This window comes from Zasmidium cellare (genome assembly GCF_010093935.1).
Source record: "Zasmidium cellare ATCC 36951 unplaced genomic scaffold M409scaffold_12, whole genome shotgun sequence".
In the NCBI taxonomy this organism is placed as follows: Eukaryota; Fungi; Ascomycota; class Dothideomycetes; order Mycosphaerellales; family Mycosphaerellaceae; genus Zasmidium; species Zasmidium cellare.
In genome coordinates, this window is record NW_022986956.1 from 518,162 (window position 1) to 540,938 (window position 22,777).

The 22,777-nt window shown below is 53.3% G+C and overlaps 7 protein-coding genes across 7 annotated transcripts; 3 read left to right on the forward strand and 4 right to left on the reverse strand.

Moving 5' to 3' along the window:
• Window positions 1–201: 201 nt before the first annotated feature.
• M409DRAFT_65486 (uncharacterized protein) lies at window positions 202–1,958 on the forward strand (the record flags this gene model as incomplete). Its single annotated transcript, XM_033816531.1, has 3 exons — window positions 202–444; window positions 498–1,110; window positions 1,150–1,958. 3 exons carry the CDS (start codon window positions 202–204, stop codon window positions 1,956–1,958), a joined length of 1,665 nt encoding a protein of 554 aa, XP_033669447.1.
• Window positions 1,959–2,480: 522 nt separating this feature from the next.
• On the reverse strand, window positions 2,481–3,529 carry M409DRAFT_53217 (uncharacterized protein; the record flags this gene model as incomplete). The annotated part of the gene is made up of 2 exons (XM_033812307.1): window positions 2,481–3,207; window positions 3,330–3,529. 2 exons carry the CDS (start codon window positions 3,527–3,529, stop codon window positions 2,481–2,483), a joined length of 927 nt encoding a protein of 308 aa, XP_033669448.1.
• Window positions 3,530–4,282: 753 nt separating this feature from the next.
• On the forward strand, window positions 4,283–4,816 carry M409DRAFT_53218 (uncharacterized protein; the record flags this gene model as incomplete). The annotated part of the gene is made up of 1 exon (XM_033812308.1): window positions 4,283–4,816. The coding sequence occupies one exon, from the start codon at window positions 4,283–4,285 to the stop codon at window positions 4,814–4,816; it is 534 nt and encodes a 177-aa protein (XP_033669449.1).
• Window positions 4,817–5,062: 246 nt separating this feature from the next.
• Window positions 5,063–6,528, reverse strand: M409DRAFT_53219 (uncharacterized protein; the record flags this gene model as incomplete). Its single annotated transcript, XM_033812309.1, has 3 exons — window positions 5,063–5,300; window positions 5,426–5,590; window positions 5,846–6,528. 3 exons carry the CDS (start codon window positions 6,526–6,528, stop codon window positions 5,063–5,065), a joined length of 1,086 nt encoding a protein of 361 aa, XP_033669450.1.
• Window positions 6,529–15,240: 8,712 nt separating this feature from the next.
• On the forward strand, window positions 15,241–17,395 carry M409DRAFT_53220 (uncharacterized protein; the record flags this gene model as incomplete). The annotated part of the gene is made up of 2 exons (XM_033812310.1): window positions 15,241–15,298; window positions 15,474–17,395. The coding sequence occupies 2 exons, from the start codon at window positions 15,241–15,243 to the stop codon at window positions 17,393–17,395; spliced, it is 1,980 nt and encodes a 659-aa protein (XP_033669451.1).
• A 1,769-nt stretch (window positions 17,396–19,164) lies between these two features.
• M409DRAFT_21313 (uncharacterized protein) lies at window positions 19,165–20,315 on the reverse strand (the record flags this gene model as incomplete). Its single annotated transcript, XM_033805798.1, has 5 exons — window positions 19,165–19,556; window positions 19,677–19,723; window positions 19,780–19,872; window positions 19,927–19,979; window positions 20,031–20,315. 5 exons carry the CDS (start codon window positions 20,313–20,315, stop codon window positions 19,165–19,167), a joined length of 870 nt encoding a protein of 289 aa, XP_033669452.1.
• Window positions 20,316–21,197: 882 nt separating this feature from the next.
• On the reverse strand, window positions 21,198–21,899 carry M409DRAFT_53222 (uncharacterized protein; the record flags this gene model as incomplete). Its single annotated transcript, XM_033812311.1, has 1 exon — window positions 21,198–21,899. The coding sequence occupies one exon, from the start codon at window positions 21,897–21,899 to the stop codon at window positions 21,198–21,200; it is 702 nt and encodes a 233-aa protein (XP_033669453.1).
• Window positions 21,900–22,777: the final 878 nt, after the last annotated feature.

Genomic DNA, 22,777 nt, shown 5'->3' on the forward strand with positions numbered 1-22,777 from the left:
GAGCTAACGAACATCGTCTTGTTGATCTTTTGGAGTACTTTACGAGGAATACGAGGTTGAGATGGGGAATGTAAAGAGAGCGGATGCCCGCGAGCGAGAAAAGTTGCTGTCTTCTGTCGACTCGACTTTGAACATCCTTTCGCTTCCGCTTCTCTACAGATTTTACCATCGACAAACTCTTTCTCGGCGAGGCTGCACAAGATGATCTCAGATCTAAGCTCAGAGGCGTCAGTCTCAGCGACGCAAGTGTTGCTAGCTGCCTGCGGTCTCGCCGTTGCCTACGTTGTGGTAACGGCTTTCATTCTGCCGTTCCTTTCTCATCAAGGCAAATACTGGAGCACGCAGTCATGGGTCGGACTGCAGAAGCAGTGGTTCGCCAGGTATCGAGCCGGGGCCAACGCCGTCAAGAATACGAGGAATATGGTTATCGAGGGCTATGAGAAGGTAAAGTACTACGAGTGTGGCGAGAGATCGCAAAGTCTGACTTTTCATAGCAGTTCTCAAGGAATAACAAGACATTCGTTCTTCCCCAGTTCAGCACCAGGCCGCTTCTGATCTTGCCAGCGAACAAGTTGAACGAGTTTCTGAGCCTTCCAGACGACAGAGTCGATCCTCTGCTGCCCAACCAAGAGTCCATTGCTACTGAATATACCGTCGGATCAGACATCAGCCATGGCCCACACATCGATATTGTCCGTCGACAGCTAACGAGGCGGTTACCGCTCCTGACCACGGACGTCTACGAAGAACTCGTCTTCTCGATGAAAGATAACTGGAACGCCGACCAGCACGACTGGACGACTGTCAAGGCCTACGACACCTGTCAGAAGATTGTCAGTCGAGCAGCGAATCGTGTGTTTGCTGGCACTGAGCTGTGCCGCACGCCTGAATTCCTTGAGCATTCTCGACTTTATGCTGTGGCTGTCTTCAGGACTGGAGGAATCATGAGATTGTTTCCGAAGCCGTTACATCCGATCATTGCACCGATCTTTCAGCGAGAAATTAGAAAGCATCTAAACATCTGCAAGAGGCTTGCGCTGCCGAACATTCGGGAGCGGTTGGCACATATCCAGAATACCCAGAAAGACTCGACGTACAAGGCACCAGTAAGTTCAATGATGTGCAAGATACAGAAGATGAGCTGACGAGGGGCGCAGGCCGATGCACTGCAGTGGATGCTTGAAGATCTCAACGAGCTTGCGAAGAAGGATCCGTCCGAGCTTGACGAGCACAAGATCGTCCGCCGCTTGCTCCTCCTCAACATGGTCGCCATTCATACCACCAGCATGGTAACTACCAACACCCTCCTCGACCTATATAGTTCCCCGGACAAGGAGGAATACGTTTCTGGCCTCCGCGAAGAAGTCGAGCGTGTCCTTCGCGAGAGCGGCGGTGAATGGACCAAAACCGCCATCAACTCGATGTACCGCATCGACAGCGCCATCCGCGAATCAATGCGGTACTCTGACCTCGGCGACGTGGGCATGCGCAGAGAAGTCATCGACCCCAAAGGCATTGACCTGAGCGGCGGCATCCACATCCCCTACGGCGTCCGTATCGCCGCGCCAAACCACACCATTCATCGTGACTCTGCTTTCTACGGCAACAACGCCAACGAGTGGGACGCCTTCCGCTTCTCCAGACCACGCGAGCAGTATATCGAAGAAGTTCAAGCAGCCGGCGGAGATGCAGATCGACTCGACAGAGTCCTCGAGCAGAAGAACCAGGGCCTCATCGCTACCGGAGCTGACTTCCTCTCCTTTGGGCACGGAAGACATAGTTGTCCTGGGCGATTCTTTGCCAGCCAGGAGATGAAGCTGATGTTGGCGCATATCGTCATGAATTATGAGATTGAGGTGGTTGGTGGGGAGAGACCGCCGAACATGCTGATGAATGGGGCTTGTATCCCGAGCCAGACGGCGGAGTTGAGGGTTAAGCTGAGGTCTGGGAAGGCTTAGATTGTGGTAGAAGCGGTACGAACCTTTCACATATCTCCATATACTCCAGATCAGGACTTGGTGACTGCCGCAAAACAGCTACTGCTCCTTTTGTCGCTTGGATAGACCCCCTTCAATCACTGGTCACTCGCAGGCCAGGCATGGAATCTTGGAGATGGAGATAGGATCGCACAGCCTTTGCAGCTTTCTCTGACATGGCGAGCATGATCCTATGCCGCCTGCATACCTCCTCAAAGAGCTAAGTATCCAACAAACCCGCGGCTTTCTTGACACAGACCCCGGCATGCAGCGATGTGCGGCCCTAGTCTCTTTCCGCCTTCACTTCTTTTGTTTTGCTCGCCAGGCTTTTCATTGTTCCCGTGCAGGATTGCACAACCGTCAGATTCGTCCTAATCAATGGCGACTTGCCCTGTATCTGAATCGTCTCAACGCACCATCTCGGACGTTCCAAGAGGCATCCATCAGATCTTCCATCTATCAGCTATGTCTGTTCGCTCGAGTTTGAGTAACGATACGCTTACCTTAGCTTCCCAGCACCGCTCGAGCGTGACTGTTGTAAGCTAGAGACGAACTTGCATTCACCAAACCGCGGCTTCGGCTGGTAAAAGAGAGAGTTTCGGCGCGTTCGGCTTCCTCGCAATACGTGGTACCGTCAAACACCTGCTTGACCACGAAGGTCTTTTGTTCGATGTGCAGTCGCCTCATGCTCCATACAAGCGTCTTTCGAGCCAACTTTATGCTGCTGCCCAGTCCCCATATCAATTTCAAGCGGTCGCTGCAGGAGTGCTTGGCCAAGTCTTCGGTGCCGCTGAAGGGTACAATAACGGTGACTCGCAGGGATCTCAGCTTGATGGCGGGGAGCCAGTTCTTAATATCGAGGTTCTCGCCTTGTAGGTGGTCGATGGGCATGCACTCGGCGCTTGATAGGCGAATCTCAAGGTACACGCGCTGCAGGTGACTTTGGAAAACAGGCGGAATCGCCGGTGGCTGAGGTATTGTGATGGGCTCCCTGATGTCATAGCACGAGGCAGGAACTCTAGACCTGATGGTCAAGGTCATGCTCGTCTTGATCATATCGTTCTGGAAACCCGCGTCGAACCGTGGAAAGGGGATGATCGTTTGATCAAGATCGTGACCTTTCCAGGCTGTTTGGATAGTTGCAGACCGGGGAAGGCCGTGTCTGATGCAGCTGCGTCGTAGCGACGTCTCGTCGCTGACCCACCTGATGTTTCGACCCAGGTGCTCAGTACTATCTGGCGTTCATAATCCGGTGCTGCTACTTGGGTCATCGTTGTTGATGCTCGCCTCGCATGTCAGCTGCACAGCTTTTGTCTTGGGAGCCCATTGTGATTGCCGTCCCCTTCGTCTTACCTTTCCAACAAGCTGGGCGCTACCCATGTGTTCTCACAGAGACTTTGCGTGTCTTCATTGTCACCCGTCAACGTTAACGCGTGTTTGAACGAGCGGCCCAAGACCGATGTTGCCCCTGGATCTGGCTTGGCACCGTCCCAAGGTGGAAGTTGCGAGACTAAGTCCGCGCTCACTGTCACGGAGATCTCCGCTACCTCCATGACCTCACCTCGTCGTCACCGGCCCTTTTCCCACGCGTTGCTTTCAGTCTGGGTGCAGTCCGGAGACCGCGCACCGGCCATGTTATGGTGCACGGGCCACTTGCTGGGCTTAAAAAGGCCGCTTTTCTTCCACCTCTGGCCAACTTCTTTTCTCTTCATCAACGGCAGCTGCTGAACTGTTCGCAGCGCACAGCATGCCGGGGCCGCGCCAACCTGAGGTGGCATGGGTTTAGCTCACGCTCACCGTACCCAGGTCCGCGTGCCTTTATTCAATTTTTTGCACTCGCTGCCTGGCCTCTGAGCTTGCTCATGTCAGGTGGCACCGTGTCGCTGGTATTGCACTACCGCTAGCTGATGCGCCCTTTTTCTTTTCATCAGTCGCTTTGCCTTGTGCATTGAGCTGGAGAAGAGTACACGTCCTCCTCCTTCGTCACAACATCGTCGCAATATCCTCAGTCTTCCACGCGTTGTCGCCATCTCCATTCCATATCACGGCGTTTGTACCATGTCCAGCTCGAGCAAGGCAGCCTCCATGACCCTCGTGATCGTCTCTTTGCATCGTTGCTAGGCATTTCATGACTAGAGTGACATTCTGCGAGTGTTCACATTGTTCTACCTGTCCTCCTTCAAAGACGCACGTTCGCGCCAGAGGGTGAAGCAGGCAGCTATACCGTCGATCGTCCAGCAAACGCCTGCACGTTGGTGGTGCACCATTGCCTGCCAATACTTACCAGTGGCCTCTACTGATCTGCCATGCACGAGTCAATAGTAACGGAAGCGACCAAGGCCGGCTGCCATCTACACAACTTCATCTTTTCGCATGAAGCATCCAGCTCAATCGACCATTCCGCGTACGTCTCGCAGTCCAAGACGCCGACTCTGCAGTCTCCACCGCGACTTTCACAGACCATGGCCGCATCTACAGCTCCGCCTGCTCGCAAGCAGAAACCCCCCTCGCAGCCACTGCGCTCTCCCCTGTCACCTTCAAGAACAAACTACACGATTTCTTCAGATCAGAGCACGCCAGACACTCGCCGCAGACACCCTGCTTCGCGTCGGACAAACAAGAAGACGCGCCACCTCTGCCGGTTGTGCTGCACAAGGCAGGTTGGTCCAACACATCTGCGGCAAGCCCAAGGACGGTGGCAAGTGGACACTACACGGAGTGCAAAGAACGAGGAGCTCGCGGTGGAAAACAGCAAAGTTGGCATCACCACCTCCATGAGAGAGAAAGAAACAAGGCGGTTCAAATCCAGGGCTGCAAACGTTTCCAGCCTGGCAGGCTGATCTACTCGGGGCGCGTGAGAGCTCGCTGGTGTCCAGAGTCTGTCATACTAAGAGAAGTAGGTTTTGATGATCATCTTCATGACCGAAAGAGTTCGGTCAACGAATAGAAGGGAAGCTATACTCCACAGATTTTTGCATCCTCACGAGTGACCTTGCAGTTCTGGAAGAGTGGGTGGCAAGCAAACGTATTGGAATAATAGAGAAGAGACAGCAGTTCGGATATACACTTCACATATTATTTTCCACTCAATTACGAAGTGGGATGGCCGTCTTCCTCCTCTCCAGCCGTCTTTTCAAACCCATCGTCCGCTGCCATTGGTATCCATCCAAATGTACTCGGTGCTCTAAGCTTCTCCCTCCTCGTGCTTCTCCTAACCCGGCTGCACCTCCTGTTGCCTCTTCCATGCCGCCGTTCACAGCAAGTGCCGGAACCTCTTCACCTTCCTGTACTTCTTCTTCATCTTCCATCGCAAGACCATGAAAACTATCGATTTCTTCATCAGCACGACGGACGAGGAGCATTCTCATGGGGTGTGAAACGTGCAACGGGCCGCGACAAGAGATACGTAAGGTCTGGTTGTAGTACCTTGTGATGTTGACCTTACGCACCGTGAATCCGGGAAGAAAGTTGCAGGGAGGGTTTGCTGGTGCTCGTAATGGGTCTGCTCACGAATGGGGACCAGCAGCCATCGGTTTGGCGAGCATGATGGTCCTCCTGACTCCGCAGCAAGACCAAAATCGAATCGGGCAACCTTCTTCTCAGCTTTTGCAGACCTTGATGATTGAGTAAGGCTTCATGCAGCGGTACGCACCCATTCAGGGGAAGCCTCGCCATCCAGCCGCCTGCCTAGGCTGAGCTTCAAACCTGCTTTCCTTTTGATAACTTGTCGAAACTAGCTGAGTTATCTCTGACGCTCATGGACCAATCATATCGGCCTAGGCAAAGCACTGATGTCGCTTACGGAGGAGTCCTACAAGAGCTTCTGCGCCGGCACCGGAGTGCCAACCTTCCAGCGCCTTGCAATGTACCAGATGAAGAGAGCGAGGCGGATGGCCACTTGCGGATGACTGGACGTGAGTCCACTGCCTTGTGGAGGCATCTGTCCGAGAAGGAGGCGAAAGGCAAGCGAGAGAGCAAGCGGCTGCAGGGGGCCGGAGAAGGAGGTGTCCCACACCCAGACGATGAGAACACAGACGAGGTGACCATCCAGTATTCGACTCTCGTCCGTCAACTCCGCTGCCGTTGTGTCTCCTGATCTTCCTCCTCTTGATGAGTGCCTGATTAATGGCGTGGTGTGGCAGTTTTTGATCCACTTCGCCGTGTTTCCGTCTCTTGCAAGGCCTCTCAGTGCCAAATACGTAGGATTCCAATACGGAAGGTCTCGTCCCGTGGAGGCAAGTGTCGTTTGGAGCTGGATTTCTGACTGATTGGAGGAGTAAAAGTTGTGAGGGCCGTGCGGAACCATTGTTCTCGTACGCTGCGTACGCCGTGACTTCGTTTGTGGCATTGTTACTTCCTTTGTCGTGGATGATTCTATTGTTTTCTTATCTGCCTCGCACTCGATGTCGGATCTTTCAGCTAGAGTTCTGTCTGTATTTCGTCGTTCAGGAGTGTCTTCAAATGGACTGCGGATGATCTCTGTCCTCACGAAGTATCCCCAAGGCCGCATCGGCCGTGCGTTGTCCATCCAGCTGAACCTCAATACCTCCATTCGTGATGATTATCTCTTACTCCTCCGCAATGCGAGCCGATCCAGGTGCCAACAGATGTTCGTTGTGACTGTGTTATGTTTCAACGGCATCATAAGAATGGGTCAGGGGCGTCCGTTGGCCGATTGCTGACGAGCAAGGTGGTGACAGCGAACGGGGAGATTGTTTGGTAGTCTTCGGCTACAACCTCGTGGTCTTTCAAGTCCTGCAGTCCACAGGCGACATAAATGCAAGATATCCATGCTGAATGTGTTTCGATGTCCCTGGAACAGAGAGTGGCGGCCGCTGACAGTGTCGCTGCTGGTGGTGTGTTGAAGAATGTAGGCCGTTTGTGGGAGCTGCTGGGGGGACACGGCATCGAAGGCGACGCCGGCGACAAGGCAAAGACCATATACAGACTCAAATGAGCCTATTTATAAGTGAAGAGAACTCCATCGTCCACTAACATCTCACAGGAACCCGCTCGCTCACTCTGCTCTGCTCGTCTGCTCGTCTGCTCGCCAAACGCCTGGAACTGGATTCACTTAGATAGCTCAACCCTTACGTTTCAGTGCACTAACATCTTCTACTAGATCTCTGACCGCTCCAAGTTCAATCCTTGGAAGCTGCTTCACAATTTTTTTTTCTTTTTGCTTTTTGCAATAGATCTCCTCCACATTGCGCATTGATACATTTCCCTCTCCACGTAGGCCATAATAATCATCTTGTAATCATCTTAAATCTTTTTGCTATCGATTTTGAACGTTCACCCCCTTCTGAGATCCATCCGATCGGTTGAGAGAGTTCGAGCAAGACATTTGAAGTCACTATCTTGGACGGCCTTTTGGCGGCTTTCGAACAACGCAAACCGCGATCCGCCAGCAAACGTCTTTGAACAGACACTGCCCTAGGACAACATCACGAGCGACTATGATAGAGCATTCAACACCTGCCTAATTTGAGGTTTCAACATTCGATTGTCACCGGCAAAGCGCTTGCTGGCAAGGAGGCTTCGAAATCAGCAATATGTGCAGAGTCAGTGTCGAACCCGCCTTCACGAAACCTTTGCGACCGGCACAACAGTCACCCTCGGAGCTGCCTTCGCGACGTCGCAGCAAATCGTTTACTGCCAGCAACGAGATGGTATCGACCTATACGCATCACCTCAAGAGTTGTGATGCCCACAGACGAACGAGAAGCATGCACCTGGCGACGCGCAGCAGTGATCTTTGGACGCAGAAGAGGAAACATAACGGAGCAACTTGGAAAGAAACGGTGGACGTATCAACGGTTCATCGAATCATCACTTGGCGCCGGTGTCTCGCTGGCATCTCAGAGTCGCCCACCTCGGCCAACCTCAATTCCGGGACTCTACGCTCTTACCCTCTTCGTCGATCATAACACACTATTGAACATAGCAAAGAGAACGACGCAGGGCGAACGCAACGCGACTACAGCCCCTTTTGACGCGCGCGGTCGGAGAGATGAAGAAATAGCTTGGACAAACACCAGAGGGTAGCAGAGGCGTACGGCATTCTGCGCATGGTTTGCCCAGACATGACAAATGCGAGCTGGAGGAGAAGTTGGAAGACAACACATCCAAGCAGAAGAAGGCTCTGAAATGGAGCGTGGATCATGCCCTGTTCTCGTTTGATAGACGTTCGTTTGAGATGGTGCATCGAAGTGTTCTTACTTGGACTGGGGTTCATTGCCACTTGGTCCTGTCAAGACTGCTCAGCTTTGAACGACTCTTCAGGTTCCCTGAGACGCCTTGGAAAGAACCAGAGGTAAGAGATTGATGAGTCGTGGAGGAGAAGCTTGCACGGCTGCTTTTCCAACGCCCGAAGCACCTTCTGGCCATGGCGACTGTAACTCGCGAATAGAACTTGGAATGAGAGATAGTCGGTTCACCCACCATCCCATCAACAGCAAAGGACCAGACACTTCTACACAAGGGAACGCACGCCGGCTTGAGGACTCAACAGATCTCATGGTGCCTGTGCTTCTACTCAAACGAACAATTACAGGATGAGAATACCGCAGTAGTCTATCAACTTGAGGTTCTTCATCGACTTCCAGCCCCAGGCGGATTGCCAGGCAGAGCACACCCGCAGACGAGCGAAAGCTTTCGCCAAACGTTCACGAGAGAATGGCTACAGTCGGAAAATTTGCTCCCTCCACGATGGGGTCGTTCATGTGCTCCAATGACAGTTCGGCAGTTGCGCGATCATCGCTCCCAAGAGTATGGACAGACGGAAACGACTTGAGCAGCTGTCAGGGGCAGCATGAACGAATGCCAATCCTCCAAACACATTGAGAAGATCGACGCTGACGCAAGTTAGATCACCAGATCGTTCTCAGTCTCCGTTATTGCTGCTTTCCAGCCCCATCGACACGTACCCTCCTCCTCCACATGCCACAGGCTGGCCAGCACTACCACACACACTGCTGACTTCTGCCAGCTCACTCGTGTCGCCAACGGCAACAGCGCTGCTCCTCGTAGCTTCGAAACAGCAAACAACCGCCGTACTCTGAAGCGCAAAGGCGACGATCTCATCAACAAGCTGGAGACGACGTCGGAGGGTGGCAAGATAGGAACAAGGGCAAGGGCGGACGGATGGCAATGGAACTTGAAGAATGACATGGGTAATGCGGTCTGGTCTGTTGCGGTGCCTTTGAGCAGGCTCACAAGATTGTGAGAAAAAAAGCTGTGGCAGACGATCAAGGACAAGTTCGAATGGGAGAGACATCGATCGAGGCCGACCAGGCCTGGGTGGAGCAATGGAAATGCCTCTGGCACAATGACTATGAAGGGAGACACGGTGAGAGCGGAGGGCTTCAATGGAGATCTTGCAGCCCTGGAAAAGGCGAGGAGGAGAAGCAGTGAGAAAAAAGGATCGGCCTTGCTATGATCTCAGGATTGCGAGCTGGTCAATTGCAAGGCAGAACTGTATGCAAAATCGGAATTGAATCATCTCCACTACAAACGCAGGACGGTACTCCGTATAATTCAACAGTATCATAGCCACCGTAGCGACTTGCGATGCCGCCGACCGACTCAAGAACGCCAAAGAAGAAGGCCAACTTCTGCGAGAAGCGAGATGGTTTGACAAAGCGAAGTCAAGCACTCGAGCCGAGTGCGCCCAGGAGGAGCATTTCATGAAATAGTACAAGGTCCACACGACGAGGGAACAAGCGCACTGAGAAGGAGGAGCAGAATGAGAAGGAAGTGAATGTCCACGAAGCAGCCATCAATACCAGAGCTATGTACAATGGTGGCATGCGCCCTCAGAGGTATTGGACCGGCAGCAGCCATCCACCGAAGGCAGAAAGTAAGCGCTCGAGTCGACAGCATTCTCATCACCGGGCGAAGATCAGAACAGAAAGCCACGAGCATCCCTCAGAGACCCATATCTCCAGCCGAATCCCGCCGGCAAGCCCGTGAGCAAGCCCGTGTCGAAAGGAAAACTGGAGTGCCCATCATCACCAGCCAGACACTACCCTCGCGGGCGTGAGCTGACCCCAGCGGCTGTCAGGGCGGGCCGAATTCATCACTGGGACCTTGCAGGCTCTGTATTTGTATCCCAATCTTGCAGCCTTCACCTTATTGTCCGTCTCTTTCTGTGCTCACAAGTATCCTGAAGCTGGTGAGCGGCGACGGCGAGGCAGAAGTCCAAGGAGGCAGGCATACCTTGCTTTGAGCCAAGAAGATGTTGTTGCAAATGGAGACCCACCACTAACCCGCCACTTCGAAATGTGACTCTCCAACGGACGATCGAGGTCTTCGAGGAAGTTTCTGCTTCATTCGTCAACGAGGGAAAAGATGTTGAAGACGACTCAATTGAGTCTGGTGGAGTGAGAAGGTGCCGAAGGGGATAGGGGAAGGGAAAGGGCAGAGAGCGATGGCGACAGACAAGATCCGCAGCCACAGAGGCAAGCCATTTTGGTAGGGTCGGTGCTCTCACTCCTCCCCCAAAGGGGCATAGATGCGTGATGCGTTCTCGGACATGCCTCAGGGTTGTCCCCGAAACAGGGCCGTGATGGTAACCTCCACGGCAAGCGTGAGACCCGACCAGTGCTTGAATCTCAGTCGTAGCCGATCATTTTCGTGCTGGGGAGATGGGGAAAGGGAGGAGGGACTTAGCTCTGGTAATCGAATCGAGTCTTCGACGACATTGAAGACCCACCACTCACTCGCAGCCTCGATATGCCACGCTCCAATGTTTTTTTGTTTTGCCTGAACTCCGAAGAGTGAAGAAAGAATCAGCAGATCGAGCACTCTTGGAGGGCGGATGAGGGACGAAGGGGAAGGTGGATTTGGAAGTTGACTCTCAGAGTTGAAAACCTTGTTCATCATCGGACAGAGTCCTCAGCCAAGTGCAAGGATGATAATCATCGAGTCGAAGATGGATGGGGCGGAGAGGATTTACGTACCGTCTGGGAGTCGAAAGTGCCTTCGACATGGAGACCCACCACTCGCCCGCGGCTCCGATATGCCGCTCTCCGATGGTTGTTGTGGACCTGGACTCCGAGGAGTGGAAAGCACGTCAGCAGATCAAGCACTCTTGAAGAGGAAGGGGTGGGGTGAGGGAAGAAGGACAGGGTGGGGTTGACTCTCAATTTTGAAAACTACTCTCGCTCATCATCGGACGAAGTCCTCAGCCAAGTGCAAGGGTTGCTCATCATCGAGTCGGAGTGGGGAGGATGAGGAGGGTGTACGTACCGTCTGCAAGTCGAGACTATCCACAAAAGGAGACCCACCGCCCAACCGCACACGCCGAAGCGAGGCACAAAGTCGTCTGAGACGTCCTGGAATGAATAGATCAGCAGAGTGAACAATTTTCGAGGGGGTGGGTGGACGAGGGAAGGGAGCTGTCAGTTTTGAAAACCATATCAAAAAGACAGAAGTCTTGCATCATGGAACCATTGGTTTCCGTCCCAAGGCTCCTCAGGTATAAAACCAAGTGCTTGTATTGTTTACATCATACAGCGATGTGGGGAAGGGAATGGGAATGATGGGAATACTGCCCTGATGATGTTGATCGTATGGAGGTCGAAATGGGGACCCACCGCTGACCCGCCACAGTCGAAGAGTGACACCCCAACCCAATCGCGAAGTCGAAGTCGGCCCTACTTTGAAAAAGAAACGTCAGCATCGGAACTGCCAAGACCGGGATGTGTAGGTTTTGGAGCGTGCGAATAGTCAGAGATTGAACGTATGTGCATCACGCCTCAGCAGCATTGCGATGTAGGTTCATAAGTTCATCATCATGGTAGCAGGGGGATGATCGGGCAGGTACTGACCTTGGCGGATGCTCGACAGGCAACGTAGACATAGGGTCGGGATCTGCAGAGTCAAAGTCAGCGGAATTCGCCTTCGGTTTGGGGAAGTGTGTTGAAGGACATGTCGCCTCAGACATAGCTTCGATCTCATCAAAGATTCTTCAGTGTGATAACGAACTTTGGTTGTCATCACCGGCGATATGAACAAAAGGGAGGGAAGAGGACACTAACTCTCGCAGACGGTTGATAGGCAGAACCGTCCCGTGTTTGGGCCTCAGACATAAGGTTGTTGTCGTCAAAGATGTAAATCGACAGTACGAACGTGCAAATTGTCATATTGTCATCATTGGCAGCAAACGGGGCGGGATGTACTCACCAGCGTCGATGCCAACTTCGCAGGGGTGTAAGCGAGGTGGTGCTGAGGCGGTTGAACCTGCAAAAAAGAAGACGCAATTAGCATGCGCCCATACCGCAAATCAAAAGATGTGCATGAGGTATTCAACACTTGGTCAGAATTGGTCGTTTGGTCAAGGGCAGGCGAGTTCTAATGAACCAGCGGCTTGACCATAGGTGGTGCTGCTGGCGTCACCGAAGCCTAGATGCCAGTTGGTCATCACCAACCATGGGCTGCACGGAGACACCACCGAGAGTAAGCATGGTATTCACCTTTTCAGAGTGTAGTAACCATGATTTCATCACTCCAAGGAAGGGAGAGGACGGGCTTTCGAAAGAAATCGAGGTACGTACCTCTGCGACCTGAGAGTCTTGAGAACTTGCGAAGTACTCGCTGTGGACGAGAGCATGCTCAAGGACAGTATGTTGGCCTGTGTGTTGAGGGACATGATGGCGGGTCCGTGGATCGTAACGGACCTGACTGCATGAATTTGGTCAGCGTATGAGTCTGCAGCAAGTCTTCGGAATAAGGGAGAGAGTGGGGCAGTGATCAGATGTTCCTTTGATGACTTCATCGCAGTCTCGAAGGTTATCGCCAATTGCTTGGGAAAACGACATGGGAGGTGCTCGTTTGGGTTTCGTTTTTGTTAAAAGCTCGGTGTAGAACTTTTCTCATCATTTCACGAAGGGTGTGAAGGGTGGGTGCGTACCATTTTTGCCTTTGAGTTTGGTCTCAAGGTTGACTTGAAAGGGATGTGGAGATTTCTTGCAGTCGGTGTGCCAATGGGGTGGCGATGACGACGAGGTGTAGACGCCGGTGGAGTCGATCCTGGTAGCAAATATGCAAATTAGTGTCTGAGCGCGCATTGTATTTCCGAAATGGGGAGAGGGGTGCGGTCGGAATCAGACTGGTCTTTTCAGATTCTTTACGATCAGCGCCGTCCCACGGGCTATCTGGAGGTAGAACCTCCGTAACCACGACTGGGACTGGTGAGGCTCATTGGAAAGTTTTTGTGCAGTATAATTTCCTTTTCATCATAGGACAATGTAGAGAGAAGAGAGTGCGTGGGATGGACAGACCTTGTGGTGTGGGTGACGCGTCGCGTCTTCCTGTCGCGTCTGCGTGCGTGTGAGACGGGTGCAGTGACCGAGGTGAGGATGGCGGTGGCGGCGGCGGGTACCAGCACATAGAATCTGTACCTTCCAAATATCAGCATTGTACGTGCAGATGGCGTAACGGATAAAGTTGGTCAGAGTGGTGCGAAGTCAGACGTCCCGATGTATCAATGGACATCCTTCAGCGACCGGCGTCAGACGCCGCCGCCTGAAGTCATTCCTCAAAAGCAAGTGTAGATAAAAACGCCCTTCCGGGCGAGGCTCGCGCATCATGAAGATGAATTATGATTGTGAGGTTGATGGATGAGACTTGCCTTGTGGTGGTTGACGCCGGTTGAAGACGCGCCGGACGCGACTTCAACGGCGGCCGTGGCGGCGGCGGCGGTGGCGGCGGCGAGTACGCGTTGGTTGCATATCTTGTTATTTGCCTGAAGAGTGTGTAAAGAAGAGGGTGATGATGAGGAGGAAGATGCAAGAAGCAATAATGGTGATGGTGGATGATGAGGTGGTGGAGGTTGATGTCGGTGGAAGCAGAGAATTTGACAAGTGACCTTCGAGCTTGATTTTACTACCGCCTTGGCCGCTGTGACGTAAGCCAGTCTTTGCCGGGGCAACAGCAATATCACAACTCAATCGGACTTCATGGGTAAGCCTCTGAGTCTGCGGGAAGAGGAGGTATTATTCTCTGATCCATATGGCCAATGCACACGATAACTATAAACAATCCGAGATCTGGAAGGCTTATGGCAGCTTGTACTTGAAGACGTAGCACAACTTGCCCAATGCCTTGATCCTTTCTCGACTACACAGTCATTCAGCTGACCTTCAACAGTACCTTCTTGCTCCGCCTTTGCACGGCGGCTTCGGGAATGAATGTGAAGACCAATCGCCAAGTTATCCAACGCTCTGCTATCGCAACCCCGAAGTCCTGCTGTCACGTCAGGTTGAAGACTGAACGCTGAACGACGACAAGACCCTGTTTAGAGAACGACGGCGAGTCTACTGCATGCTCAAGACGTCCGCATGAAGATAAAGAAAAGGGAGAAGACTGTATCAAAGACACAGTTTGTGAAAGAATGGCAAGAGTTGGACATCATGGTTCGGATACACCAGTTGCCGATGAGATGAGTCCAAGAACTTACGAGCCAGAGGGCTCTTATCGGACAGCGCAATCAACCCTCGACCTTGGACGCAGCGTAATTTCCGTATGAGGACCTCGCAGTATCCCAAATCAACCATTCTGCTCTATCTGTGCTGGGACCATTACATCTAGAAGCACGCCTTCAGCCCGGCTCAAAAGCAGCAGAGGTATGCGACATGCGGAGTAACACAACAAGGCTATGCAAAGACGTCAGTAGTCTCCGACTCGCAGACGATACTTTGTTGCTTGATAAGGATCAATCGAGCCTCAGAACTCGTTCCTCTTTACGTTCATGCGCACAAGGAGCTCAACGGCCTAAGCGTCGAGCGAACATTCAAAGCCAGGAGGATTGCGTTGGGAGCAATTGCTGGAACGTTTCAACAACAAAGCATCAAAATTAGTGATTTATCCCATCTTGGTATCAATACAATCGTTCTACGAATTGCAGCAAACAAAATCAACCTTCACTCTCACCTGCGAAAGACGAGGTGAGGTTGGGACAAGCCGACGATCGGCGACGGAACGAGGCAGCCGGGTGGATCTTGGTATCCACCCTGGCCACGCGCCAGCATGCACTTGGCGGGCATCCCGATAACGGCCAGCGCAACCTCAGCGAATGACGAGGCGGCTGACTGTACCTCTGAGCGCCGCCCAAATTGCGCTGCGGGACTCCGGTTCTCTTGCGCACGCAATCCGAACGCCCATGTGCCCGCCGGTCTGAAATGAGATTGTGAGGCTGGGCGAGATATATAGGCCAGCCTGACGCCGCCGATGCCACCGGCGCCGTGACACCAACTCCGCCATGGCTTCCGCCAAGCACCGCGAGCGAAAGCTGCCCATCCAGCAGCTGGCTATCCTGTGTAAGTGTCTACGAGGAGGGTATTCCTTTTGCCGAGTTACGGAGTGGAGCAGGATGCAGGATGGATGCAAGGGCGAGCCTGAGGAATTCAAGATCTCATCCTCTGGCTCTTCGGCATCACACTTCTCGCATTCGACAGTACAAGCACCGCCAAGTACCTTGCTAACCACCTCCAGCAATATGCCGATTCGCAGAGCCTATCGCGAGCACCTCGCTCTACCCCTACCTCCCAGAGATGGTCGAATCCTTCCAGATACCGCAAAACGAAGTAGGCAAATGGGCGGGTATCTGTGCCGCAATGTTCAGCCTCACGCAAGCTGTCATGGGCATACCGTGGGGTAGATTCTCAGACCGATACGGCAGGAAGCCCGCTATATTAATCGGTCTGGCCAGCACCATGTTTACGAGCTTGCTTTGGGGTTTCAGTAAGAGCTTGCCAATGGCAATTGTCGCAAGAGTGTTGGCAGGAGCGGGAAACGGAAACGTAGGCATCATACGGACAACCGTGGCAGAGATGGTACCTTTCAAGGAGCTACAGCCTCGCGCCTTCTCCCTCATGCCTCTTGTGTGGAACATTGGCAGCATCTTCGGTCCGACCATTGGCGGAGCTCTCGCCAATCCGCTGGATGTGAAGCCTGGAGAGCGGAGGCCCAATGGCAGCCTGCTCGAAATGTTCCCATATGCTCTGCCGAACATTGTATCGGCATGTTTCTTTGCCGTGGGCATTACGGTAGGGATCCTATTCCTTGAAGAGACATTGGAAACCGTCCAAGGTCGGAGAGACTACGGATTGATTCTAGGTCAAAAGATCACCAACTTCTTCAAGACTCATGTGGTCAAGATCGAAGAAGCACTTCACATTCGAGCAAAACAGCAGAAAGATCAACCGAACGGCGAGACCGAACCGTTGCTCAAGAACCAACGAATCGATACCGACGAAGAGGACGGTGAACCATACGAGACCAAACCCAAGCTTGCTCCGCCGTCTTGGCGAGAGGTCGTGAACAGGCAAGCATTCATCAACTTGATTGTTTACACATTACTCGCTATGCACTCCATGGCTTTCGATCAGATCGTACCGGTCTACATGCAGCACAGCCCAATCGGCAAAGAAGGCTCGACGCCTTACGAACCACCTCTCAAGTTCGCCGGCGGGTTTGGACTGGACCACTTCTCCATCGGCTTGATGAGCACCTGCTACGGTGTCGTTGGCATGATCATCCAGTTCTTCGTCTTCCCTCCCCTAGCCCGCAGATATGGCATCCTTTTCTGGCTGAAGGTTGTCGCCTGTGCATTCCCCATCATCTACCTCATCACGCCTTTCACAGCACTGCTACCGACGACTAAATCTCAGATTGGATGCATGTTCACGGTCATGATCTTGAAGTGTCTTGCTGGTATCTTTGCATTCCCCTGCAGCACGATCCTGCTCACGAACAGCGCTTCCAGCTTGAGGACTCTCGGCACACTCAATGGAATCGCCACTTCGGTTGCTGCCATTGGCAGAGCAGCTGGGCCAGCTATGTCTGGTGCTATCATGACCGTGGGTGTGAAAAAGGGATACATCATCGCCCCTTGGTGGTTTCTCGCTGGAGTTGCAGTCATTGCGGCCATCCCAGTGTTTTGGCTTGAGGAAGGCGAGGGCTTCGGCGGAGATGATGAAGTCAGCGATACTGAAGAGGAAGATGAGATTCCAGAGGGCCTCGCAGTGGCCGCAGCAGAAGGGCAGGCAGAGGCCACAGGTGGCAAGCCTGGACCGATCCTTCCCCCTGGCCAGGATGACGACGAAGACCACGAGGAGCACCAATATGGAGGAATCACTGCTCTGAGTCGAACGACTACTGCTTCCTCTGCCTTCTTGACAGACGATGACCGTGACTCTGCCGGGCCCGCAAGTCGAGTTCTCAGCAGGAGAACGTCTGGCCTCGAAAGGACTGATCAACAAGATCAGGCAGCGCCTCCAACCCTGAGCAGGCGAGGATCTAGAAGAGTCATGAGGAGAATGTCTATACCGATCGGGATGGGCAATCAAGGCATCAGCCGAAGGTACAGCAGCAACCTTGGCCAGAGCTTTGGCAGTACAGGAGGCTATCAATGAGGGAAAGGAGAGTTCTTGTCTCTGTTTGTCTTCGAAAAAGGGACGGCGTACCTTGGATTTGAGCCTTGCGTGCATAGCATGGTGTTTCGGCGGCATTATGGGGATGAGATAAGTATTCAACGGCTTCGAAATGTATGATTAACTAAGAAGCAAAATCGAAAGCGTTTATCCATCGTCGTCGACGTACGTCTTCAGGAGGTGAGCTTTGCGAAAATGTCTATAACTTTTCACAGCCAGCGCCCCCTTCATGTTCCTCTCCTCTGTGCACTTCGCAGGCAGAACGGCGTAAGTCAACCACGCCCAGAAGGACCATTTCACCCAGGAATACCGCTGATATCCCCGTAGAAAGAAGAACAGCCGAGATATGCCGGCCCGCACCAAGGTGCTAGCCACCATTGAGCTGCTGGGGAGAATTCATCCTCCTTTTCACGACCTTCCGCGCCACTACTCTCTCCTGCACCTGGCAAAAGCGCATCAACTACTCCCCAAGTTCGGGCCCCAAGATGGATCATTTCTTACTCTTCACCTCTACGGCCCGCAACGTCCAAGTCAATCGATAAAGCATCACAGCCAAGAGAATTTATCATGTGACAAAAGAGTTCACTCACGCAGTCTTGGCACTATTCTTGTAGGTCAGACTACTTAAATCCATAAACACCAACCCTCGACGGCACCAACACAACCATCGCCGCAGATGTAGCGGTGATCCGTGGGGGCCGGTACTTCCTGACTCCCGAAGCGCAGCGAAGAGCACGGACGACAGAAGTTGACTGCGAGGAGAGACACTGCATCACGCGAAAGCTGTATGGGGTTTTCCTGGACTGGTGCGCATCACCATGGCCGTGGCCGTGAAAGTCTCGTCTGGCGCTGCGCCGGCGCAGACCTCGCGCTCATCTGGTGGATGAGGGTTTCAGAACCTTTGGGGAGGTTAGATCCGCTCCAGCTTCTGTGTGTGGTCTTGCATGTATGTTGTTGAAGAGGAAGAGGAGGATATGTGGCCCGGCGGCTTTTTGAGGCGGCCTCGGTTGGCAGTGATCGTTCGTCATCGAGGTCTTTGCCTTCTGGCCCGGTGAGGTCGACATAGTAATGTTGCGCTTGCTTGCGCTTTGCCTTCGACTGCGCGATCTCCTTCACCCGCGCGATCTCCTTCGCCCGCGCGATCTTCTCTCTCGCTGCGAAACGCCACCTTGCGGCGTGGTCAATTGCACAGACGGGCATGGCTAATATCACTTCCAGAAATACGGCCTCCAAGACTGCCTCGTTTCGTGGGCCGTGAGACACCAACGTTGGCTACGGCACTGGGGTAGGAGGAGAAAGCCGCCAAGGAGGTGAAGGCATGCGGCAGCGTCCAGGTGAAGAGTGTACTTGCTGAAGTGAAGGGCTCACTCCTTGAGCGGGTACTGTTGATGTGAGACTGCCTTAGCACTGCCTCTACTTTCTTACTTAGATACTGAGCTATATTAGAGCCAGTCCCTTCAGACAGATTCTGAGAATCAAGAGATTCGGTCAACAGGTCATGAATGGCCAACGCACGGTACGGGGGCCAGAAGAAGGGGTGCCGTTGTCGAAAGCAGATGAAAGGACCGGTGATCAAAGCCGATAGTGGCGGGTCTTTCAACAAGTACTGGAAGTGTGATTTCTCTTCAAACCTGTGCTTACAGCGATGAGCAGAGCCGACCCTGCCGGCGAAGGGCTGGTTGATGGAGTGGACACGTTGCTTGCTTTGGGGATCATGAATGGTTCTGGCCCCTCCCTTTCTCCTCACGGCCTTACAAACCGATCTCAGGATCCTCCTTCTCTACCAACCGCGCTTTCACCAACCCCCACAGAATCGGCAAGAGATTGAACAGCGCCACAAGTAGTGGAATGAGCTGACTCGAACGATCCAACGGCGCCTCTGAGAGATCAATCCGATTGATCCTGATCACCTCCTCCACGAACACGATCGATCCGATTCCGACCAGAGCGAAAGCCGCCAGCTTGACAAGATCGATGACTTGCTTCGCACGAGTGTTCTGGGTTTCCCGTCCGAGGTGCTCGACGAGAGCGGCGTGGTCCTTGCGGTCCAGCAGCTTCTTGAGGATGCCGGAGTCGACTATCGTGGCCCATGCGAATCGTAGGATGAGGAACAAGGCCAGGATGCAGCCGATGACGGAGAAGACTTTGCAGAACGCGAGTCAGGGTGTGCTTCGGACGTTGATTCGGGCGAAGAGGAAGCTTTTGCAAAGATGTCAGTATTGTTGAGATGTCTCGAGAAAAGCGACTTACACAAAAGCAGTACAGCCTTGTCGTGCGCCTTGGTCGGGCAGGATGAAGTATATCCATGGTCTGTATGATTGATCAGCCACATCTCCAACACCAATCGTAGTTGCGAGTGAACTTACTGAACCGCGAAGACAATCGCAATCGTCAGCGCATAAACGCCCTTCACAATACTCGTATCGTTATGCCTCCAAGGAAACACGAAGATTGGCAGGCTACCAGCGCTCAAGTCAGCTTTGTCACCATCTCAGAGAGTAGAGAAAACAAACCTCAACACAACCGTCATCAAAAACACAATATACCACTCCAACACCGCAAAGCTCTATCCCCCCATCAGCACACCTCGCTCCTCTGCACTCTAACGAATACTGACCCCCTGAACCGTGGAGACAATCGTGTTAATTGTCACCGCCAGCGAGATAACCACCACCGCCCGTCGGACTTTCTCTAGCTCCTCGGGGAGATGCCATTCCATTGCCAGGACGCCTGCTACGAAGGAGATGTAGAAGGAGACGCGGACGCCCGGGCCGTAGATGTCGGCGTCGCCGATGAGGGTGCAGGTGTTTGGTTCGGTGGTGGAGTAGAAGGTGCGGCTTTGGACTAGGGGTGGGAGGGTGAAGAGGAGCGGTGCTGATGGAGTCTGGGTCAGTTCAGACATCGTTGATGGTGTGAGTTGCTGGTCGACGTACCGAAGCATGTCCACCACATCTTCATAACTCGCTACCTGTTCTCTTTTCAACCCCCAAACATGAGTATCAGTCGCCTTCAGGAGGACAGTCTCGAAAGCCGTGCTCAAAACCAGTTTGGTCTTCAACACCCTCGCGGCGAAGCACCACCCATCCGCCTACGCAACCTCTTAAAGAAAGATGGATGAAACAAAAAGAAGACACAAAATCATAGAAATAGTTGTGAGTTCATCAAATGCTTCCACCCAAAGCCCAATTCGCCTTCTATACGAGCGTCGCTGTCCAACGCCTCGTACAAGTCCGAGAATGCAGAGTCTCGAAAATCTTTCGGACTGATTCGAGACTCTGATCATCCGCGTAGGGTGTGTGATGATCACGGTCGATGTCGTGGCCGAGGAAGAATCAGAAAGATGCCTTCTTCAATTTCAAAGAGTGTGGCGAGGCAGTGGGTGTTGGGCTGAGGGCTGAGGGCCGGTCGGAGGACAATCACAGGCGGAGAGGGCCTTTGACAGTGGTGCGTCGAGCACGCATTCATTTATTGAGAGAGCACTCGGGAGAAGGCCTGTTCTCGATGATAAGATGAGTGCCAAAGGCCAATCCAGGGTTGAGTCGAGTCTCTGTTCCTAAAGTAAGTAGCGAAGAGTGGCGTAAACGAATTCTGAACTCTTTCAAAGCACATTCATACCATTCATTCTGACTCGTAAACTCCATCTCAATGCCTCGAAATTCAGGGCAAACATCTCATGAGAGGAGTGCCCTTCAGACAACGCCAGTCAAAATGCCAGCAAGAGAGAAGTGGACATATGCACAATTTGGTAGCCACCACCCGAACGCCATCATCACTTCATGTCTCATCAGATCCGATTCAGTAAATACTGACTGCTCCACCTCCTTATCCTCTCCCTCCTTCCTCCACTGCTTCCCTCGCCCTCGTCATCAGATCTTGGCTCATAAGCTGGCGGAGGCGATCCTGACCTCACTGCAACATCGTACGATGGAGGCGCAGCCTCAGGGACATCCACGGCCCTGCGAGTATGCATCGGCCTTCTGGCGGTATAATCGCTAGGCCCGGTATCCGTCCTCTCGTTCCTCTCAATCTCGTCGAAGTTCCTCGCCCAGAGACTCACGAACGGCGTCGAGCCCCTCGAAGCCATCATGGTAGGTCGTGGGGTGGGAGACACAGGACCGGGTGATTGTCTCCTCGCTTCTTCAGCTTCGAGCCGTGCCTCTTCTGCCTTATCGTATGCGAGCTGGCGGTCGTATGGAATCGTTTCTTCTTCGGACGATGAGCTCGAGGAGCCACGGCGTCGACGAGTGAAGTCAGAGATGAAGCGGTCGCGCTCGTGGTCTTCCATGGCAAGGAAACGGACCCATTCGCTGGAGCTCAGTTCATGGGGTTCGATGTCGCGCATGCGCAACTGGCTGGCGGCGAGATGGCGACGGGCGATGGAGAGAGGACGGTTTGTTACTGCTTCGAGTTGGAGAGCACCGAAGCCGCCTGTGCGAATGGCTGGAGTGTTGTACATGGCCACGCGAGGCCTGGTTCTGGAAGGCATCTGGTCTTGTTTCTTGGCTTTGCTCGTTGGAAGAGGCGTTGTCCGTCGTAGGAGAGAGATATATCGTATCTAATCGTCACCAGTGGGTCGAACTGGCAAGCTAGACGATAGCTGGTTGTTGTGCGTCGAAAACTGGGAAGAGAAGAAACAGTACCTACTTCCAGGACGAAAAGAAGGGTGCAGTATCCAAGGTCGCGTGGTGCATCCTCGCTCCCGCCTCTTTCTCGTCCCACACCGACCTCAATCAACCACGCCCACTCCCCGAACGCAAGACCGCGCCAACATCGCGAAAGAGAGCAGCCCAGAACCTGCAGGTACCTCTCACCAGACCCCGCTCCTCCAGCCCAGCTCTCCACTCAGAGCTTGCCTCTCGTCCTCACCTGCTTCTCTTATCGGCATCGTCGCCGCTCGCCAAGCACGCAACCGGCATCCTTCGAACGTATCTTTCACGTGGCGGCGGCGTGTTGCGAGTCGTTTGCCAAGGGCGGTGGGGTTTGGGGGGCTGGTATGGCGGTTCGTGGGTCTTGCGAGTGGATGGTGAGCGATGGGAGTGGAGCTTGGAACGTCAGCCGGGTGAGGGGAAAGCGTTGCCGGTGCCCGGTCTTGGGCGATAGATTGATTGTTGGCGATGGGCGTTGATGGGAGAAGCATTCTTTTGGACGTAGACTGCTGCACGATTCAATATCCAATTCTTCTTCGACCCTATGATCCACCTACATCGAGGTCATTTGGTGGGCACGTCCTGTATCCCTTCACTGCAAGCCGGAGCAACTCCCAAAGCCGGATGGCTGGTAAGACCTGGACACGACACATTCGCTTGGCAATGCACATGAAAAAGACTCATCACCACGGAGGATTTTGGGGAGCGCTGCAAAGAT